Raw genomic sequence first — 21,686 nt, forward strand, 5'->3', positions numbered from 1 at the left:
CAATTCTGAATTTTCTTGATATGGTTAGTTTGCATCAATAATGTTATTTAAATGAAGGTAAATTTTCTGATGTTAACAAAACACACTTGTTGGAGTAACAAATTTAGGATCCATTGTATTTCGGTCTAGGTGATCTACTTGGTCTTTTTTGTCTTTAGTTTCTATGATTCTCTGTTAGTTTAGATTTAGCTACTTTTTAAAAAGTGGCTTTTGGCACTCTGTACCATAGATTCCAAGTGAGTCAATCCTTATTATGCAGATCACTGACCTGAATCTGCAGATACTCTGTTACAATCTTGCCTGTCAATCCAGCTGCCAGGCAAGCTCATTAAATACCAGACCTGAAGCATATGCAGTTTTAGTTGAAAAAAGTGACCCTGCTTTTAAAGTGGCCATTTAAAAATTCAGCCATTATTTTTTTCTCTAAAATATGAAAAAACTATTTAAACATATAACTGATTGGCTTAAACCTTGGCAATTAAGCAAAGCCAATTCTGAGTTGTAAAAATGCAAAAAGCGCTTAAAACCAGTTTGTCAAGTTATTTTAAAAATTTATATAAAAATTAAACTGTAGAACAGATTTTTTATTTTTTTTTTCCAAACATAGGCTACATATATCCAACTTTATCTTGAAGCTTTAGCCAGGTTTTAAACTCTTAAAGCAAGATGTAGACAGACAAGCTTCCCTGTAATGTTTCAACAGTCTAATTATGAAAACATTTTAATAGAATCAACTATGAACTACAACAATGTTGTAAAATAATAGTTGCCACAGTGTCTTTTTACATAACTATGAAATTACTAGGTTTGCCACCTGTCAGATATTCACAGACTGTTACACTAGTCCATTCTCCCTTGAACTTGATCATTGGACAATGCAAACTGCAAGTACAGGGGAGGAGATTACAGGTCCTTTATTATTTGTCTATGAAATCCCATGCAGACTTGTACTGAGGTATAAATAACGATTTTTAAAATTGCAGGAGAGAAAAAAAAAAAAAAAAAGTTCCTCAAGTTGGATGACAGAATAAACAGACTGCCAACTACACCACACAGCTTGCCTGCACGTATCCACATGTGGGATGCAGAAGAAAGGCAGAATTTAAAAGGCTGTTCTTATAAACAGAGAAGCAGAAACTGGATGGTTTTTTTTTAATTCTCTCTCAGCAAACAGAGGCTCTGCAGTGAAGTTTTCCCCTCCAGCTCTGAAAACATTTGGTTAAACTCCCAAACATGCTATTGGATCTTCCTGTAGTGTTTTTATTTTTAAATAAAAATTAATGGTGACAAACCCAGAAGTCTCAGGTGTTGCAGGGAATTACACCACATAAAACAATGAAACAGATGGATTTACACAGAATTTATCATTCCTACCTTCTAAATATTTAGAAACTTTCTCCAGTTGGACTGGCATATGATAAAGGAATGAAATAGAAAGATGCAACATTTAGCTTTAAATAACTATTTATAGAAATTAAACTGAGAATGAAAAGTAAGTTAGTTAAGAGAGTCTGATTTTTATATTACTATTTGCAGTACAAAATAAGGAGGAGGTATTTATTCAAACCTGATGTTAGGCCAGATCCTCTGTTCTTTTTATCCTCTACTATTTCATAGAATGGGCCTATCACTTGTAGTAATTCTTCAACTTTCTCCGTCATTGGCATACTCTCAAGAATCTGCACAAGTCCAAAATACAAAATGTCTTGTGAAACAATATATTAATGATTCATTTTATTTAACTTGGTGCCAAATTTCCTTATGTTCACTGCAATACTCATACAGCAATAACATGTAACAAAATAAATTTTATAACACTCTGTGCAACTCTGCATTTTAGCATTATATAGCAACCCCATTCACCAAGTAATAGACCATAATCTCAACCAAAAGCAAAACAACTTCAGGATTTTTAAAAAGCACTGTTTATTGTAGTTAAGGGACTCCAGCAGCACATCAATTACAAATTCCAGTGTTTATTATCTCAGCAATTTCAAACTAAATCAGGCAGAAGTTTGAGACAGGTGGGCGTGATCATGTGCAACGTGCTTTTTAATCAGTTTTTCTTTGGGGAAAATGAAACTGAGGGAGCTCCTTCCAAACAGAATGTTCTTTTCATTCAACATATCCCATCCTCTTTGGCTGGGTGCAGGCACCATGTTATGAGGTGCCCATTGTGCCCTTCTAATTTACCAGCCGCATATATAAAGAAAAAAAGTAAAGTCACTGTCCATAACAAAAAGCCCCCCAAATTAGAGGGACAGAATCAAAGTAAGGACAGTCCAAAAATCACATGATCAAGACAGAAAATTAGGGTCCAACCCTGCTCCCTTGAAGCCAGTAGGAGCTGGATCAGGTTTTCAGTTTACTAATCCAACACACCCTAGCACCAGAACAGGCATTCATATCACAGCAAGATGTGCAGTCAAACAGACATTAGACAGAATAGAGATGGCAGAGAAGATACTGAAACTGGCAACACAAAGTAATAAGCCTGCCAAATCTTAACACTGACTTTCAATTTTATAATCCATTTGGGTGGCTTTTGCTGACTCCCCCTTTTAAGCAATTGCGACATTGCACTCTATATGATTTTATGAAAATACACTAATGTAACTGGAAAAAGAACAGGAGTACTTGTGGCACCTTAGAGACTAACAAATGTATTTGAGCATAAGCTTTCGTGGGCTACAGCCCACTTCTTTGAAAGTGGGCTGTAGCCCACGAAAGCTTATGCTCAAATACATTTGTTAGTCTCTAAGGTGCCACAAGTACTCCTGTTCTTTTTCCAGTTACAGACTAACATGGCTGCTACTCTGAACCTGTCATAATGTAACTGGAATATGCTTCATGCAAAAGGTCTCTTGTAAGTTTATAATCTACTGAGTGTGATCATCCTATTTGTATAAATGTACCACTCTTGTATCTGAAACTAGAAATATGAAATATAACTCTGAGGGCCTATTGTAATTATGCAAAGTGTGGGCCATTAATGGTGGTTTGGAATCTTGATCACTCCCATTAACCAGGACAATTGACTGCAGATGGCTGTCTTTTACCTGTAAGTCTTCCTGTATACATGTGTGCTGGCAAGCAGATAATGAAGTCTTACAGTGACACGTGATCATGTCACCTGAACTGGAATCCATCTTTAACCAGGTGCCTTTCCATGGCGGGGGGAAGAATCCAGAGGGACCAAGGATTCCCACCTTATGCAAAAGATATATGAGTGGATGGAACAGAACAAAGTGAGGAGCCATCATGAGGAAACCCCTAGCTACCACCTGAGCTGGAACAAGGGCTGTACCAGGGGAAAGGATTGTGCCCAGACTAGGAAGGCATCCAGTCTGTGAAAGTGACTTACTGAAACATCTTTCAGGGTGAGATTTTATCTGTACTCAATTGTATTGCTGTATTAGGCTTAGATTTGAGTGTTTTGTTTTATTTTGCTTGATAAATCACTTTGTTTTGTCTACTACTACTTGGAACCACTTAAATCCTACTTTCTGTATTTAATACAATCACTTTTTACTTATTAATTAACCCAGAGTATGTATTAATACCTGGGGGGGGGGTGCAAACAGCTGTGCATATCTCTCTCTCAGTGTTACAGAGGGCAAACAATGTATGAGTTTACTCTGTATAACCTTTATACAGGGTAAAACACATTTATTTGGGGTTTGGATCCCATTGGAAGCTGGACATCTGAGTGTTAAAGACAGGAACACTTCTGTAAGTTGCTTTCAGTTAAGTCTGCAGCTTTGGGGCAAGCAATTCAGACCCTGGGTCTGTGCTGGAGCAGACTGGCGTGTCTGGCTCAACAAGACAGGGTGCTGGGGTCCCAAGCTGGCAGGGAAAGCATGAGCAGAAGTAGTCTTGGCACATCAGTTGGCAGCTCCCAAGGGGGTTTCTGTGATCCAACCCGTCACAGCAATAATTCCAGGAAAAGATGCAGGCAACAGTAGCAGCAAACCCTCTTCCTATAAAACAGCAGCAGTAGCTATGGTAAGCCCACCTCAGACAAGGCACCAGGCAAGGTCGCAAGTAGCGGCAAAAGAAGCTATACTAAACCATCTACAAGCAAAAGCACCATACAGATCAGCAGGAAACAGCAGCCATTGCCAACTCTTGACATGCAAAACTCCAGGCTGACTGGCAAGTGGCAACAATAGCAATCAAAACTAGTTTTGCAAACCAATCACAAGTTATCAGAAAAGCAACACTCCCATTAAAGAGTAGCTTCAGTGAGTTTCCAATCCATTTTGTGCATAAACAAAACAAATTACTCTATATTCTGAAGGGGGAAACATGTAAACTGTTCAGATACACTGCTGGAAATTAGCAAAAGAGATCAGATACGTTGTACCACCTTTTCTTTTATACAGCTGTAGAAAATTAAAACTTTGTCACAGCCTACCTTGGTTTGCAGTGCATTTACATCTACATTCTGTGCTTTCAAATCAACTGAAAAAATTGCATCAAACTTAAATATAAATGTCACTGCTGCTCCTCCACACATCTCGCAAAAACCACCCACGTAATCTGGACAGTTCTCAGAATCACATTGGGCTTTAGCCACGACAAATGTGAATAGGAGTTGTGTGGTGAAAGTCCTTTTGAAAATATATGTATACAGGTGAGCACTATTGGGGTGGAAGGACTGTGGCTCTTGTCTCAGTCTTACTTCAGCCTTGGCAGTAGGGAAGCTGCAAAGTAAACCTAATCACTAATCTTGTGTTTGGGTAAGGTGGGTGAATTTCACCTGCTCAGCCACTCCATACCTTTTCTGCACAGAGCCAGAATCAAAGGCTCTTCCTGGTGGACGGGAGGGGGGGCTGAGGTGGGCTGCCCTATACATCTTGTGGGCACACATGTGTGTGTGTGTTTTATCAGGTTATCCTCAAAAGGGAGAATAAAAATATATACAGACAGATCCATTTTAAACTTCAGCTATGGCAGCTTACTAGTGCAACATTTATTCACAGAAAGTCAATAGGAACAAAACTAAGCCAATAAATAAACTAATTACCATCACCAACAAATGCAAAGTTCTGGGAAAAAATTACTGATTAAATAATAGTAATAGCTAATTACTTTAAATTGGAGAACATACTGTTATTTTTAAAATACTCTTTTGCACACAGCAAAGCTGGATATTTGGAAGATTTGGAGATTCAGAGCCATAATAAAACAACTCACACTGCAGTCATTCTGGAGCAGAGGGCCTCGGTGCTAGAGAGGGTTAAAAGAGTACAATAGGGGTCGGCAACCTTTCAGAAGTAGTATGCCAAGTCTTCATTTATTCACCTTAATTTAAGGTTTCGCGTGCCGGTAACACATTTTAACGTTTTTCAGAAGGTCTCTCTCTGTAAGTCTATATATTATATAACTAAACTAGTTTCATACTGTAAAATAAACAAGGTTTTCAAAACGTTTAAGAAGCTTCATTTAAAATTAAAATGTTGATCTTACGTCGCCGGCCCGCTCAGCCCACTGCTGGTCTGGAGTTCTGTTCACCTAGGCCGGCAGCGGGCTGAGTAGGGCCTGCAGCCGGGACCCCCGCTTCTTCTCTGCAGACCCTGGGACTCCCATGCCCCATCCAACCCCACTTGCTCCCTGACTGCCCTCTCCAGAGACTCCCCCCCACGCCTAATCACCCCGCCCAGGATCCCAACCCCTATCCAACCCACACTGCTCCTTGTCCCGACTGCCCCCACCCCTTATCCAACCCTCCCGGCCCCAGATCGCTTAGCATGAGGCTCCTTGCAGCATGTTCTGATCCATGCAGTCAGACACGCTGCCCCACAGGAGCGGGCAGCCCCACCCCTCAGAGCACTGCGCGCGTGGCGGCATGGCTTCAGAGGAGGTGGGAGCATGTCTGCCTCCCTGCGGAGCCAAACACTGCCCCACGGAAGCACGCAGCCCTGGCTCCCTGAGCACTGCACACGCGGCGGCATGGCTCCAGGGAACAGGGGAAGGCGGGAGAGAGGCCGTCAGCTTGCTGCACTCGGCCGGACGCTCTGGCCCAAGAGCACGGACCCTGCAGCTTACCGTGCTGGGAGAGTGGGGCCACTTGCCCACCCCTGCACGCCTGTGCTTCTGCCCCCGTGGGGGGTGGGTGGGAGAAGAGCAGGCCGGGCTGGGCAGGATTTTTAATGGCACACTGCTCCGGCAGACAGCAGCGTGCCATTAAAAATCGGCTTGCGTGCTGTCTTTGGCACGCGTGCCATAGGTTGCCCACCCCTAGAGTACAGGTACTGTCGGAGGCATTACTGGGATATCTTTGGCTTAGGGTTGCTAACTTTCTGATTGCAGAAAATCAAAACACCCTTGCCCTGCCCCAAGGCCCCACCCCTTCTCTGAGACCCAGCCCCTGCTCACTCCATCCCCCCTCCCTCTGTCACTCGCTCTTCCCCACCCTCACTCACTCATTTTCACCAGGCTGGGGCAGGGTTTTGGGGTGTGGGAGGGCTCAAGCCAGGGCTGTAGGCTCTGGGGTGAGGCTGGGGATGAGAGGTTTGGAGTGCACGAGGGGGCCCCAGGCTGGGGCTGAGGGTTTTGGAGTGTGGGAGAGGGTGCAGGTTCTAGGAGAGAGTTTGGGTGCGAGAAGGAATTCAGGGCTGGGGTGCAGAAGGTGGTGTGGGCTCTGGGTAGCACTTACCTCCGGTGGCTCCCGGAAGTGGCTGGCATATCCCTGTGGCCCCTAGGTGCAGGGGAAGCCAGGGAGGCTCCATGCGCTGCCTCGCCCACAGTTCTCATTGGCTGAAGTTCCCAGCCAATGGGTGCTGTAGGGACAACGCTCAGGGCAGGGGCAGTGCGTGGAGCCTTCTTGGCCACCCCTGCACCTAGAGGCTGCAGGGACATGCCAGCCACTTCTGGGAGCCACGCCTTGGCCCCGCTTCACCACCGACCAGACTTTTAACGGCCCAGTCAGTGGTGCTGACCAGAGCCACCAGGGTCCCAGTTTTCGACTGGATCGCCCAGCCAAAAAGGATTCCTGGCAACCCTACTTTGGCTCTGTCTTCCATCCTTAGCAGCAGCTGGAGGGGGCAGCGGGCAGGAAGGGAGATGGGTGTTTGGTCTATTGAATGGGCGGCAATGAAGCTTCCCCTGGGGGAGGCTAACTTCCTGTCCTGCCTCTTCTGCTGTGGCCCCCAATCACACTCCACCCCCGCTCCGCCATAGGTCCCCACCCCTCCCTCAAAGTCCACTCCCCTTCCCCCACAAAACCCCTCGCCCCTTCCCCTCCGACCCCCATGAGACACCCCCCACCCACCCCACATCACTCCTCAATCCCCCCACCCCATTATACCTGCTGCCCATGTCTACTCTAACTGTGATTCCTCAGGCTAGTAAGGCACCTGAAAAGTCTAGGGTTTTTGCAGATAACTTAGAAATTAGCTGACAAGAGCACTGTATCTAATTCCTACCTAATGAAAGAAAAAATATATATACACAAACACCAGTTAAAGCCATATTTTAAGTTTATATGTAAATTCAGAACAATCAGGAGATAATACAGCTAAATATTCCCAATCGTAAGCCTTGGGATATCAGTTTTGGAGCCTTAACGCAGATATCAGAAAGAAAAGTTTGATACTTTTTACACTACCTTTAGTAGAGCTAAATAAAAATATATAAAATCTGATTCCTTTCTCTAACAGATACACTGTATTACTGCCATTATCACCTCTACTTTAGTCAACTGTTTTTCACTCCGCTAAAAACTATTTTAATTTTCACATACACAATTAAAGTTTCTCTCTTTTATTAAGAAGGGAATTTATTTTTCTACTTATTTTGGCATTTATTTTTGACAATCACAATTATGTATGTGACTCTCTAATATTTAACTCCATCGTTACTATTAGTGTCAGACTTGTAACCGCATTTATTTTGGCACAAATTTTAAGTTATTATACAGTGTCTAAAGTTATGTGTTTAGATAATTTTTTTCTTTTTTAAAAACTGGCATTGCTAAGGTGAATACAAGCTAAATTTACATTCTAGAAGGATGCTATTATTGGACTGTATCACTTTAAATAATGAATGACAAAGCACAACATGGCAATAAAAGTAATAATGATAATTGCTCCAGCCAGGACTGGCTTAGACATTTTAGAAATTACTACTCAAAAAATTAAATCTAACTTTGAAAAGAATAAAATTACAGAGAATGTATATTTCAGTAGGAAGTACAAAGAGATTACAAAAAACAATAATAATATTACAAGCAAGAGAGCATGCGGAGGCGGGAGAGTGTGAGACGGTGTGTGAGATGCTCTGTTGGAGGGAGAGTGTATGTGAAACTGTGTGTGCCAGAGTGTGTGTCAGCACATTCTCTCTTTTAGCCAGGCACCCAGGAGCATGAATGTTTATTCAGCAGCAGCCATAACTCCCATTCCTGACCCAAAGGAACTGCACTGATAGGCTCTTTGTACCCCTACCCCAGTTCAGCAGACTCCCACTAGGCCACAGCCACCTCTAGCAGCAAGTGAGCTCCCCCAGCACCCTGCCAACCATGAATCAGCTTCCCAAAGAAATGGAGACGGGCAAATATTGAGGTGGCTATAGCCCCGCAAACCCCCATGCCCAGCAGCATGCCTGGCCAGAATTCTTGGGCTTTATGTGGGTAGAGGGGATTTCACCTATCAGTTTATCTTATGATAACCTTCAAAAGGGCAGTACTTTCATTTAATTTTACTATTTACAGTACTGTTCGTTGATAGTTATTTTGAAGAGAACAGGCTACTTCTATTAGTTATTTCAGTGGGTCTTTTGACAGTGTATTGACAAGATTACGGAGTAATGAATGGCCAAATTCTGCATTACTCACTCAGTTAAAACTCCCACTAAAATCAATGAGAGTTTTGCTTGAGTAAAGACTACAGAATTTGGCTGACTATCCTTAAATAAAAAAAAAGTTGTCATTAAAGAGCAGGAATAACATGGTGGTTGGTAGAACAGACGTAAGATGTTATAAAGCGCTTTAAAGGAGGTTAATAGCCTGATTTAAGGAAAAAAAGCTAGCATACTCTGAATGAAAACTGCGCACTCTGTCCTTAATACTAACCTGGCTATACTTACATTAAATTACACACTTCTCCATGCTGCAGCTCAAAGTATGTAAGATCATTAACCGTTTCAGAGACCTCCTAAAAGGGCTGCAGTCAAAAGACAGGATGAGCTAAGGACAGAGCGGCAGTCTTAACTCTGAATTTGTCCAGCTACTTTATTTAAGAATTTATATTATGCTCACTAAGATAACTAGGAACAGTTTTAAAAAAATTTTAAATGTCTATTGTTGGGAATAGAGCAGAAACATTTGTGTGGGTCTAGATCAGACTCCTGATATTAAATACACTATAAATAGAGGCAGTTTCAAATCTAGGTTCTAACTCAATGGCCTCCAAAGTTCAAAGATGTTCAGATCCAGAGTTTTGGTTCAGCCCATTTTGTTAATTAACTACTGTATATACTTGTTCACTAGCCCATTCGTTTATAAGCTGACCTCCCAAGATGGTTAGGTAAAAACAGCAAAAACTGTATGACCCTTTCATAAGCTGACCCTATATTTCAGGGGTTGGCAAACTTTGGCTCCTATCCCATCAGGGTAAGCCGCTGGCGGGTTGGGATGTTTTGTTTACCTGGAGCATTCACAGACACAGAGTCCCTCAGCTCCCAGTGGCTGCTGTTTGCCATTCCAAGCCAATGGGAGCTGCGGGAAGTGGCACATTGGCTGGGAACAGCGAACTGTGGCCACTGAGAGCTGAGGGGCTCTATGCCTGCAGATACTCCAGGTAAACAAAACGACAATGTATTAGATATTCAATTCAGTGATTCCATAGAGTTTAAAATCATCAAATTTTGGTGTAGACTCTTTTATAAGCCAACCCCTGCTCTTTGATGCGTTGCTTTTTTACCAAAAATATTCAGCTTATGAATGAGTATATACAGTACTTCAAGACTCTTCCGTGTAAGGGTCCCACCAGATCTCAAACCAGAATTCAGATGCAATATTTCCTGCAAATTTGGCTTTTTTCTTTTGGAGTGTCTCTCTCTCTCCCCTTCCCTAGTTTGTTTGAATCACCTGCAGTTTCAGTTCCAGTGTTTCACTACAGCTCACTTACCAGAACTGCATTGTATTTGGGCCTGTCATTTAAAACATTATGTCAATAGGTTCCCTAGAGCTCTTAAACTTCAAAACTATCACCACCAGACAGTTTAGGGTTAAGTTAACTCAGCAAACTCACAACAGGAATGAAATCCAATCTGCAGTTTTGGTAGCAGCTAGTGAAATATTTTCCTTATTTTTCTAATGTTCTGGAAATAAAGTTACTTTAGAAGACTCATAGATTTGAATTACTCTTACCTTTTTCATTTCTTCTACATATGCTATCATGGCTTCTTCTTTGGGCATATCCCCCAAAGCACTCCAAGCATCCCTAGGAATGAAAACCATGGACATCTTCAGAACACTCACGGTCTGCCTATGTTTTTCAGTTCAGCATTAAGTAAAGTCTTTCTTATTGTGTCTGCAGTTGTAAAAAAAAAAAAAAAAAAAAAAAAATTAACTTGCTGATTTGGGAGCATAATCAGGTAATTGGGCATCTACTCAGAGACAGAGAACTGGACTGTGAGTCAGGAGACAAGTTCTATTCCAGATTCTAACACTGATCAACTGTTTGGCACTGGACAAGATCAGTTTTTAAAGAGATGGGACCTTCAAAAAGGTATTTTTATATTAGCCATATACATATTGCTGCTGATGTATAAATACAGCCAGAATTATGTACAGGTCTATTTTTATTTTTTTAAAAAGCCTTTCAAGGGATGATTGTATCAACGTAGGTCTGGAGACCATAGTTTCCCTCTCCCTAAATGCCAAAGAGCTTGGTGTGCACATTGATTAACTTTAGGATTTGTAAAGCGCTTTACTAACATTAATCATCATCATGATTGCCTGTGAACTAGGCAAGTAGTATTACCTTTATTTTATACACGGGAAAACTGTAAGGTACAAACAGAGTGATCTGACAAAAGCCACAGAGGGAATCTATGTCAGAACTGGGATTAGAACACAAGATTCCCTTACTCTCTGTTCTGTACTTAGTTCATTTGATCCTGTCTTTCCTATTATTAAATTCTCCATCCAACTTGTAGTAAGAGCCCAGATTGTCTGTTCTATAATGGAGCCGTCTCAGGATAGGCAGTCAGATGGGAAGGAACTTGTTGCCACAGCCTAAGAGCACTGCCTCCCTACAGCTGCAAACCGATTTGGGCTCCCCTAAATTCTGGGAAGTTGAGGAAATGGACATATCTCATTGTAGTACCTCTGCAGTAAGCAGCATCCTCCTCAATTTGAGAAGCAAAGGGAATGTCCTCTCCCCTAATTCTGAGATACCATACATCATTTAAATGTAACAGCTGGAACACAGGGGGAAAATCCACAATATACATACCAATTTCATTATCAAGGGAAGGGACTTTTTGAAACACACACACACACATTTTGTTAACTGAAGTCTTTAAAAAGAGAGAAGATGCTCTTAGACAAAGTTTCAGTACAAATAACTAAACAATCTCTCATACACAATTACCATTTATATCTACCAATAGGATCCCAGAATCCAGGTCTTGGACTGTTACAGGGTCCTTGGGTTGCTTGCTTATAAAAGCTATAGAACTTGAGCATCATTTCATTCGATGGCTGGAATGAACCTAATGAAAACACATTTTAAAAATCAGTGGAAATTGATATTAAAGACATTTAGTCTCTTTTTACGCATTTTTAATATTTCTGTGGGAAATTAACCTGCACTTCTTATAACTCACAGTATGATAAAGGGTCAGATCCTCAAAGGCACAATTCCTTCCAAAGTCAATGGAAATGGTGTGGATTAACACATTTCTGGATTAGGCCCAGAGTGAATATTTACTGATTGACGGAAAATTTCAGACCTAGTTTAAGGGGCTGCATGATCAATGACTTTGGACTTTAAGCTCCACGTTCAGAAGAGGGTCTACTAAATAAGTCACCCTGACCACTTTAAAGGGACACAATCAACTTCACCACATTTGTCTGGATTTTGAAAAACTATTTTTACTTAGAACAAATAACATAATTGACAGATTTGAGATCAAAATGTTTCACTATTTCTTCAGTTTGTTTACTTTAGGCATTTGACAACACTTTCTGTATAGTCATGGTTTTCTCAAAAACAGAAAACACTTGTACAGACAGGAAAATCTGACTATCTGGCAGAGGGAATTCACGCTCAGACATTTCTCCTGAAACAGCTTTTAAGTTGAAATCTATTCAGTTTTTTTTTTTTAAAAAGCTGATAGTAATCCTTTAATTTTTGCCCTCCCAAAATCAATTTAGTTTAAACTGAGGTTTTGGCCTCTCTGTTAATGTAAGATAAGCAGCATCTATTTGATAATAGCAACAAAGAAAAACTCGGGGGGGGGGGGGGGGAGAAGGCTTGTCCTCAATTTTCGAAATTCTTCAAACATTTAATAACTTTCTTTACTCTTCAGACTAACAAATTCACAATGATAGCTGTGAAGTCATAAATCATATTAGGGATTTCAAGAAGGCAAGTACTTTCTCCTACTTTTGCAAGGAAGGTGGAGTGGGAATGAGTAGGATAGTAAAAGCTACATTGTTTACATCAACAAACCACCTCCTACATGAACAAAATGCATGCTTAACATGCTCTGGAGGGACAAAGAAATGTGTTCCATGGCATCAGGAATGATTAAACAAATTTTGAACTGATTGGGAAAAAATATTAAAAGCAAATTTTAAAATTGATCTGCTGGGCCCCTGCAAACCCTTACAGGACAGTATTTATTGAATCACTAACCGCAAATATCAGAAAATTGTAGATGATACCATGTTTTTAAGTGGCTGAACAAATAAGTTATGAATAAGCTTTTGGGCCTTGAAGGCCAGTGTAAGGGACAGCTCTGTCACCATGTTTAATGGCTGGTGTCACTCAGACAGTTCCCTCATCATCTGTCAGTAATTCCCTAGCCCCACTGGGTGGGTACTCCCTTGCTTTCCAGCTGCTTGCCAGATACCTTCATTTAGAGCTCTAGAGGGGACAATGGGGAGGAGGACAAGGCTACCCTGGCAGAGCTGCAGTGAGGGGGATCAGGTTTATCTTGTCCTGGCGGGGAGAGGAGGTGCGAAGTAACAGTCAGTGACTGCTCTCCTGGGAAAGTAGCAATGCTGTAATCGGTCCGCGCTCCAGACGGCAAGGGAGCAGGTGAGCGTCCGGGTCCGCAGGTTTCCTCTCCTCCAGCTGGCTGCTGCCCCACAGGCCTTGCACTGACACAAGCCTTCTAGCCCCACTCACTTACCATTTTTGGGCAAGCTCTGAATCACCTTCACGGCCGCCTCAAACCTGGTCTCATGCACCGAGCCCGTCTCCGCCATGGCCCCCGCCTTCTCCTCAGCCACAGCCGGGCCCGAGATGTGTCAGCTGGAACCGCGCAGCAGCAGCAGCTTCCCCTCCCCGAGGCGCCTGCATCCAACTGACCGGAGAGAGGGGGAGCGGAATGGGCGACCGCTCCTGTGCCGCCGCCCACGGCAGGAGCAGCCCCGCTCGGGAGAGAGTGACTGGGGCAAAGGTCCAACACTCCCCCCACATCTCAGCCCCTCATTGCCACCACCCCTCCCCATCCGCAACCCAACCAACACTGCCCATTGCCCCCTCCACCGCAACTCCCTGTGACCTCCCACCTGTCCACTGCCCCTCGGAGCTCGCCCCCGCCCCCCCCCACTGCCCCTCGGAGCTCTCCCCCCGCCCCGAAACGCGCCCCCCCCTCACTGCCCCTCGGAGCTCTCCCCCCGCCCCGAAACGCGCCCCCCCTCACTGCCCCTCGGAGCTCTCCCCCCGCCCCGAAACGCGCCCCCCCACTGCCCCTCGGAGCTCGTGCCCCGCCCCGAAACGCGCCCCCCCCTCACTGCCCCTCGGAGCTCGCCCCCCGCCCCGAAACGCGCCCCCCCTCACTGCCCCTCGGAGCTCGTCCCCCGCCCCGAAACGAACCCCCCCCTCACTGCCCCTCGGAGCTCGTCCCCCGCCCCGAAACGAACCCCCCCCTCACTGCCCCTCGGAGCTCGTCCCCCGCCCCGAAACGCGCCCCCCCTCACTGCCCCTCGGAGCTCGCCCTCCGCCCCGAAACGCGCCCCCCCTCACTGCCCCTCGGAGCTCGCCCCTTGACCCCCCCTCACTGCCCCTCGGAGCTCGTCCCCCGCCCCGAAACGAACCCCCCCCCCTCACTGCCCCTCGGAGCTCGCCCCCCGCCCCGAAACGAACCCCCCCCTCACTGCCCCTCGGAGCTCGTCCCCCGCCCCGAAACGCGCCCCCCCTCACTGCCCCTCGGAGCTCGGCCGCGCACTAGGCACAACCCGGTAGTTGACAAGGCCCACAATAACAAGTCGTCCTTTTCCCCAGCTGTTAAGAGCAAACACGGTAGCCAAGGCAGTGGCAGCCGGTCCTGCTCCCCCTCCCCCCACCGCGAAGCCCCCGTAGCAAATTGAGAGCGCGCGCAGTTTGTCACACACGCTCCATGGGCACCTACCTCTGCCCAGAGCTCAGGCCCTCATGTAATGTCTCCCAGCAGCGGGTCTCAAGTCAGCCTTCTGCATGCCCCCGCCCCGAGGCATTCTGGGAAACGTAGTCCAGTGTTCTGCTCCACTTCCGGTCTGGGGCCTTGCCGTGGGCGGTAACCCTGTATCTGTGTTGTGATCTCACCACTCAGAAAAAGCAGCAAAGAATCCTGTGGCACCTTATAGACTAACAGACGTTTTGGAGCATGAGCTTTCGTGGGTGAATACCCACTTCGTCAGATGCATGACTACATGCATCTGAAGAAGTGGGTATTCACCCACGAAAGCTCATGCTCCAAAACGTCTGTTAGTCTATAAGGTGCCACAGGATTCTTTGCTGCTTTTACAGATCCAGACTAACACGGCTACCCCTCTGATACTTGACACCACTCAGAAGGCTCTCTAGAAGAGGACAGGACCCTCCCTACTTCAGGGAATGAACTGATGGTGCCTTTCAGATTCTCTGTGAGAATAATGATGATGATGGTATAGAGAGCCGCTTTTGGTCCCGCTCACAAAGCCCTTTAAAAACGCAATCATCTCATATCTCAGGTGCATACACAGGGCTCACTTCACTGCCTGTACCATCAGTGACTGCTTAAAGTATGTAGCGGGACACAGCAGCACTTCATACACACACTCTAGTTTAGAACAAATAGTAGATTTATTTACTATTTACTATTTTATATTATCTCTGGATTGATAATATTGTAATTTTAAATATTTTTCCAAACCTATTCTGAACAGTAATGATTTAAGTGGGAGGTCCAAACATGGAGCATCTGAAATGCTGATCATGTTGAATGTTGCAAGCAATAAGATGATTACATGGGCTCAGGAACCGGTTTTCTCCCCTCTCCCATACCTTTTATGTTACCCAGTTTTCCCTTTTGCTTTCCTTCTTTTCCTCCTCTGATGCCCAAACTTTGCTTCCTTTATTTATATATATATACAGACACACACTATATTTTGGCTGCCTTACATCATAGATACCCCAGACGCACTCAGTCTGTTTAACCACTTTCCTTCTCACACCCACTCTCTGAAATACAGTCTCATTTACACAGAGAGATAGAGAGAGAGAGAGAGGTTCACTGATTAATTTTACATGCATTTATTCATCCCAAACTGTCAGTATAGATACATGTGGCTTTAGAAGTATTAAAGGGATACAGTTAAATTAAAAATCTTAGGTTAACATTTTCAGAAGCAGGAGCCTAAAGTTAGAATTCAAAATTCTTATTTAGGCAGGTAAATAAACAAGATATCAGTAGAATATTTCTTACAGGTTAAATACATAACTAAATTACCAAAGTGCTGAGCATCCAGCACTTTAGAAAATCAGGCCAAATATATACCAAAGCATCTTGTCTTTGTGAAAAGTGAAATAATTTATCTACAGAGTTGTAGGATCAGTTTACAGCCCTTTTGACCTGATTTCAGTATTAAAATGCTCAAACTCCTGTTAGTTCAATTTCCTGATTCAAAACCAACCAAGCAAACAAACAAAAAACAACCTAGCCCACTTAAACCCAGACCAACTATTGGTAGTTGTCTGCTCGTGTTATACGCCCTCTGGTGGGAAAGAAAAAAATCCACGGAGAAGGAATTAAAATAGATCAGCCTTTGCTCTGCTGAGCCAGTACATTCCACTGGATCAATAGCCTTCTGGGCAGGTTAGGGCTTTGCTGGAGAGAAGCTTGTACTTTCAGAGCTACTCAAATTGGACTATTGATATTGGATAAATGAAAATAAGTGTCATGAATAATAACACCAGTGCCAAACCACATGATATAAGTGGATTTGCACATACAGTTAAGAACGACAAGCCCAGACCAAGGGGAACTGTTTGTTTACATGTTAGTGGAACTCCACTTAGGGAGATGTTACGTATACTCTCTCTACAAAGAGAGTTAATAAAAAATATATATTTGTGTCTGTTATGACCCAGGCTGATGCAAAAATTCGATTTATCTGGAAAATCTAAAATGACTTCTGCCATTTAACGGTAATCAATTTGGGGAAAATGCTATCCAATACTTTTGAAATTAATATTACTCCAAGCCTCTTGCTTGAGATAAGTAAAAGTGATGTTAATGACAACCTGGTTTTTCTGATAGCATGTTGAGACAGACACAGCAGTCTCTGCTTTGAAGAGGCATTGTGTCACTGAGAAATCTGGGAATTCAGAATGGGACACTGAAAATGAAATAAGGTGAAGTTAACTAGTAACACTATACCCAGAGATAAGGATGAAATAGTAAATTGTTAGAGCTCATGAGAGGCATTAATTCAGCACTGGTGATATAAGCATGGTGTGTGTGTGAGAGAGAGAGAAATAGCATTAATAATATGTTAATTAACAGAACATTTCCACTAGTTTGTGCTATATTTCTTTTATACTTTTGTTGCATACTCATTGTAATGACTTCCAGGTTGGGTGAACAATTAGCAGTTTTGGGGAGCCCAATAAATGTTAATTAGAATCTTTCCCTGCTATCCCCCTCTCTATATTATTTAAATAATATAACTATGATACTTTAACCAATTGTTCCTTTAGGGAACAGTACTACAGAACCTTTTATCCTGAAGATTGCTGAGCACCTCTTATGACTGGCCAAGTGCTTGCAACTCCTAATAATGTAGAGAAATGATGCACAATGATCCACAATCAGGAAGTTGAGGGTAGACAAATTCAGAGTGGAAATAAGGGGTACATTTTTAAAGGGGGGACTACTTAACCATTGGAACAATTTACCAAGGAGTGAAGGAGCATGCCCTTACGCTGACAGAGAGGGGTGGGATGGGGGAGTTAAAAATAGAAAACCTACCACATAGGGTGACCAGATGTCCTGATTTTATAAGTACAGTCCCAATTTTGGAGGCTTTTTCTTATATAGGCATCTATTACCCCCATCCCCTCTCCCGATTTTTTACACTTGCTGTCTGGTCACCCTACTACCACAGGAAGCAGTGGTGAATAGGAAGAAGGTTGCCCTGCCTTGCCTCATCTCATCTCATGCAGCTGAGCTAGGCCTGCTGAGAGGGAGACAGCAATAAGCCTCACCACTCCCAAAGCTGCATGATCCAGCTTCAGAGCACTCCATGTAAACTGAGAGAAAAGAGGAAATTACTTTTGTTTGTTTGCTCCAAGAACCTCTATGGGTGTTGGAGGGAGATGGAGGAGAGGACAGTATAAAGACCTTAAGGGGGACTTGAGGGGACTTCCTAGCCCCCAGTAAATGGTGGTGAATGCAGGCATAACCACACCTGATAAAAGAGGTTAAAAAAATCCTTAGAGGGAATAAAGCTCAGTTGCTCCATGCAAGATGGAACTGGAACACTGGTATACGTGTTTAGCAGATATGCAGCAGCAAGATGCTCAGCAATAGCAGTCCCAACTGCAGTTGCTTCAGCAATGGACCACACAGCAGCAAGTTCAGGCCACACAACAACAGCTGCTGAGGGAACTGATGGCCCAGCAGTAGAAGTTTCAAAAGGAGATGATATAGCAGAAAGTGCCAGCCTATAAACCCATGGAGTCCCAGCAGGTCAAGCATCCACCGAGGGTGTTCCCCTGTTAGTACCAATAAAGCTAATCAAGATGGGACTGGATGTGTGGGTGAAGATTGAAGGGGCATGCGGGAGTGTTGCCCCCAAACTGGGTACATTGCAGAGACCATGCATGGGAGTGGGGTGCCCAGATTTCTCTCTTCTATTTGGCCCTGCTTCCTCCCCGCAGAGGAACTTTGGGGGAGTGAGTGGTGATGTGAGGCATTCTGTGCATCCAGCTCAGTTTCCCCACGTGGGCTGCTTAAGCAGAGAGCAGGAGAGCATCTCTTGACCTGCACAGCCCAAGTAGGGAAACTGACCTGGACGCACAGAGAGCCTGGTGTTGCTGCTTGCTCCCAGCCACATGGGGAGAGCACAGGAATGTTTTGGGGGGAAGGGTGATGCCAGGCACTTGGTGCGTCCAGGACAGTTTTCCTATGTGGGTTGCTTAAGGGGAGTGCAGAAGAGCATCTCCTGACCCTCACAACAGAGCTCCAGCTTGGGGCCATTTCAATTTTACTAGCCTATAAAATAAGAGATTTGCCCCAGAAACACAGGCATCTAGACATAGAGGCCACATTCTGATCAGTACTGGTAGCATTGTAGCAAGTGAACATAAACTCTGAGCTGCTTCCCAAGCATCTGTGCAATGTACATCACTGAATATGTCAAGCCCAGGTGACTGACAGAGTGAACAGGGAAGGTTAAATGTTAGTGGAATGCACTAAGGCAGATGGGCAAAGGGGATAGGCTTTAGTGATGGATTTGTCTGATGTGTGCTTTGCATGTTTATGTATCTCTAAAACGAGGGAAATATGATTCATAGTTACATGAAAGTGCTTAGTTCCGTTTAGTCAAGAATTTGTTTTTATGCTAAAATTGATTTTTTTAAGTGCTAACATGACAAATAATTAAGTTAAAACAAAAATAAGCTTGATTAAATAATGAACATAAACTGAATTTGTGATTTCAAATACACTATAATTTAAATACCACTAACAATCAGTAAATCTAGAAGTTAGACCTATTCCTCTTATTAATAGTATTAAGCCCTTTGCCTCCCCAAATTTAGAAGTCAAATGACGCCTAAGGCTGGACAATGACCCTGAAACCTTCCTAATTACATTTGAGATGGAGGTACTAGCAGCCCAGTGGCCCCAGAACAATTGGCTTTGTTCCTGGTCCCATACTAGATGGGTCTGCCAGGCATCCTATCATAATCTGGACTTGGAGAGGGCAAGACTACAAACATGTAAAGTTTTGGATTAGTTGGGTATTTCTGAGGAGATCCACTATCAATGATTTAGAACTGAGAGCTACCCCAGGGGGGCGAGACCATGGATAGTAGCACAGTGGTTGTGAGAACACTGTTGGAAGTAGCTCCATCCAGAGGAGCAATCGGAGCCCTGGTGGCTGAGGCCATTGTGATGGAGCAATTCATAAAAACATTAACTGTGAAAAACAAGGAGTTGTTGCTACGGCACCGCCTTGGGACGTTATCTGAAGCAGTAAGGCTAATGGAAGACTTTGTAGGAGCAAAAGGAGCATTAGGTGTAGGATCACCCAAGCCTTGATGGGGCAGGGAATGGAGCAGCATGAGACCTGTAGGGGTGAGCCAGAATCAGCAACAATTTCCCTGTGTGACGGATTTCCCCCTGGGGCACCATCTGGAACTGGGGTACCACTGAGTCCCCTGACCCACCAGCCTGGGCTCCCTCTCACACTGTGCTGCTGTGACAAGCTGCAAAGCCCTCCATCCTGCACTTTCACCAGCATTCACACAGGTAGGGACACACCCAGCTTCAGTTACACACAGGCTCTCTCACCACCAGCTTCCCAGCCTGGGACCCCAGAGCAGTACCATCCTGCCCTGGTCAAATCTGCCCAGTATACCCAGTCCACCTGTCCTTCAATGTGAAGAGAACAATGCACATTTGTGGTAACCAAGCATAGATTTTTCCCAAGCACTCCAGTCAAAGCTCACTAGTTTAGATTAAAACATAAAATAAGTTTATTAACTACAAAAGATTTTAAGTGATTGTAAGTGATAGCAAACAGGTAAAAGCAGATTACCTAGCAAATAAACAAAAATGCAACCTAAACTTAATATACTAAATAGATTTGGATTCTCATCCTAAGAGATGATACAAGCAGACTGCAAATTCTTAAGGGCAAGCTGCATTAGCTTTACAGTTTGAAATCCCCAGGTGTTTCATACACAGGCTAGAAATCCCTTTAGCCTGGGTCCAGCACTTCCCTCAGTTCAGTCTTTGTTCCTCAGGTCTTTCCAGCAGTCTTCTTGTGTGGGGAGTGAAGAACCACAGATGATGTCACTCCCTGCTTTATATAGCTTTTGCATATGGCGGGAACACTGTGTTCCAAAGTTTCATTCTCAGACCAGTCTGTGGAAAAATACTGACATCCCAAGATGGATTCCAGCATCATGTGGTCTGGTCACATGTCCTTGTAGAGTCATAGCAGCCATCATTCACAGGCTGTCTGTAGCATTTTCAGAAAGGCTCACCAGATGAGAGATGAGCCTTTCCTAAGGCCAACTGTTTTCCCTAACGCCTCATTGCCCTGAATAGGCCCTTCCAAACCAGTTATCTAGACTGAAAGCATCTGGTCTATTGGGCGTTACCAGGTGTAACTACATTTGAAATACAGATACATAGTCAATATTCATAACAAAAATGATACATGCATACAAATAGGATAATCATATTCAGCAAATCATAACTTTTCCAATGACATCTCACATGACTTATCTTGTACAAAATGCATCATAATTATGCCATAAACCCATCATAATAATATCACTGTGAAGAATATGGGCTGCACTGTCATGCCATGAGGGGCTTTGCCCTGAAAGGGTTCTCCCAGATGGTCAGACTACCCTTTGGACCAGGGGTAGTCCCAGGAAGACACGGCATTCAGGCATAAACACAACATCATCCGTGAGGCTGGCAAGCACCTCAAACAACAGGAACAGAATCCATTGACCAGCTGCCACCCCACGACTGGGCCCATCCTCACGTAGGAAAGATGCAGGCAGCAGCAAATCATTAACATGCTATTCCTATGGGCAGACCGGACACACAAAGAGGGAGTGTTTCTTATGGAATGCAAATATGCCTAGGGCTAGACAGCAGAAATCCATGCATGGAAAAAACCTCCTCCTAAGTTGATGGTACCAGTGATGGTCCGAGGGAAGATAGTTCAAGACTCTTGGACTCTGGCTGAAGCCAGATGGTGGTTCAGACTTCCATGGTGGAGGTGACAACACTCTAAGCATATGATCCACCTGTAGTGTGTATATATACAGCATTGTCAAATATATCCCAGTCAACAACTACAACTGATTGTGGGAACCCATACTGCAGTGGTAACGGTCACCCCAGCCAAAAAATTGGCCTATCCCATAATCATAGAATGGGACTGGCCTTTTTTCTGGCAAGTCATTAATGCACAAGTCCAGATAACAGGCAAGGATCTGGGTCCATCAGTACAACCA

At 44.0% G+C, this 21,686-nt stretch overlaps 1 protein-coding gene across 7 annotated transcripts in view; it reads right to left on the reverse strand.

The window, feature by feature from the left end:
• The window catches only part of ACBD5 (acyl-CoA binding domain containing 5), a 66,432-nt gene extending 51,745 nt beyond the window's left edge, over positions 1-14,687 (reverse strand). For 3 of the 7 annotated variants that reach the window (XM_050939108.1, XM_050939107.1, XM_050939110.1), the window contains exons 1-6: positions 14,593-14,687; positions 13,369-13,542; positions 11,601-11,721; positions 10,373-10,445; positions 1,568-1,679; positions 1,375-1,407 (exon numbers count right to left, since the gene is read on the reverse strand). In XM_050939108.1, coding sequence (XP_050795065.1) covers positions 1,375-1,407; positions 1,568-1,679; positions 10,373-10,445; positions 11,601-11,721; positions 13,369-13,444 — 415 coding nt within the window. In that variant the 5' untranslated portion in view covers positions 13,445-13,542; positions 14,593-14,687. Of the gene's footprint in view, positions 1-1,374; positions 1,408-1,567; positions 1,680-10,372; positions 10,446-11,600; positions 11,722-13,368; positions 13,543-14,592 lie in introns of those variants that run through there. The other 4 variants (XM_050939109.1, XM_050939113.1, XM_050939111.1 and 1 more) reach the window with 3 other exon arrangements.
• Positions 14,688-21,686: the final 6,999 nt, after the last annotated feature.

The sequence above is a fragment of the Gopherus flavomarginatus genome, chromosome 2 (assembly GCF_025201925.1).
Source record: "Gopherus flavomarginatus isolate rGopFla2 chromosome 2, rGopFla2.mat.asm, whole genome shotgun sequence".
In the NCBI taxonomy this organism is placed as follows: domain Eukaryota; kingdom Metazoa; phylum Chordata; order Testudines; family Testudinidae; genus Gopherus; species Gopherus flavomarginatus.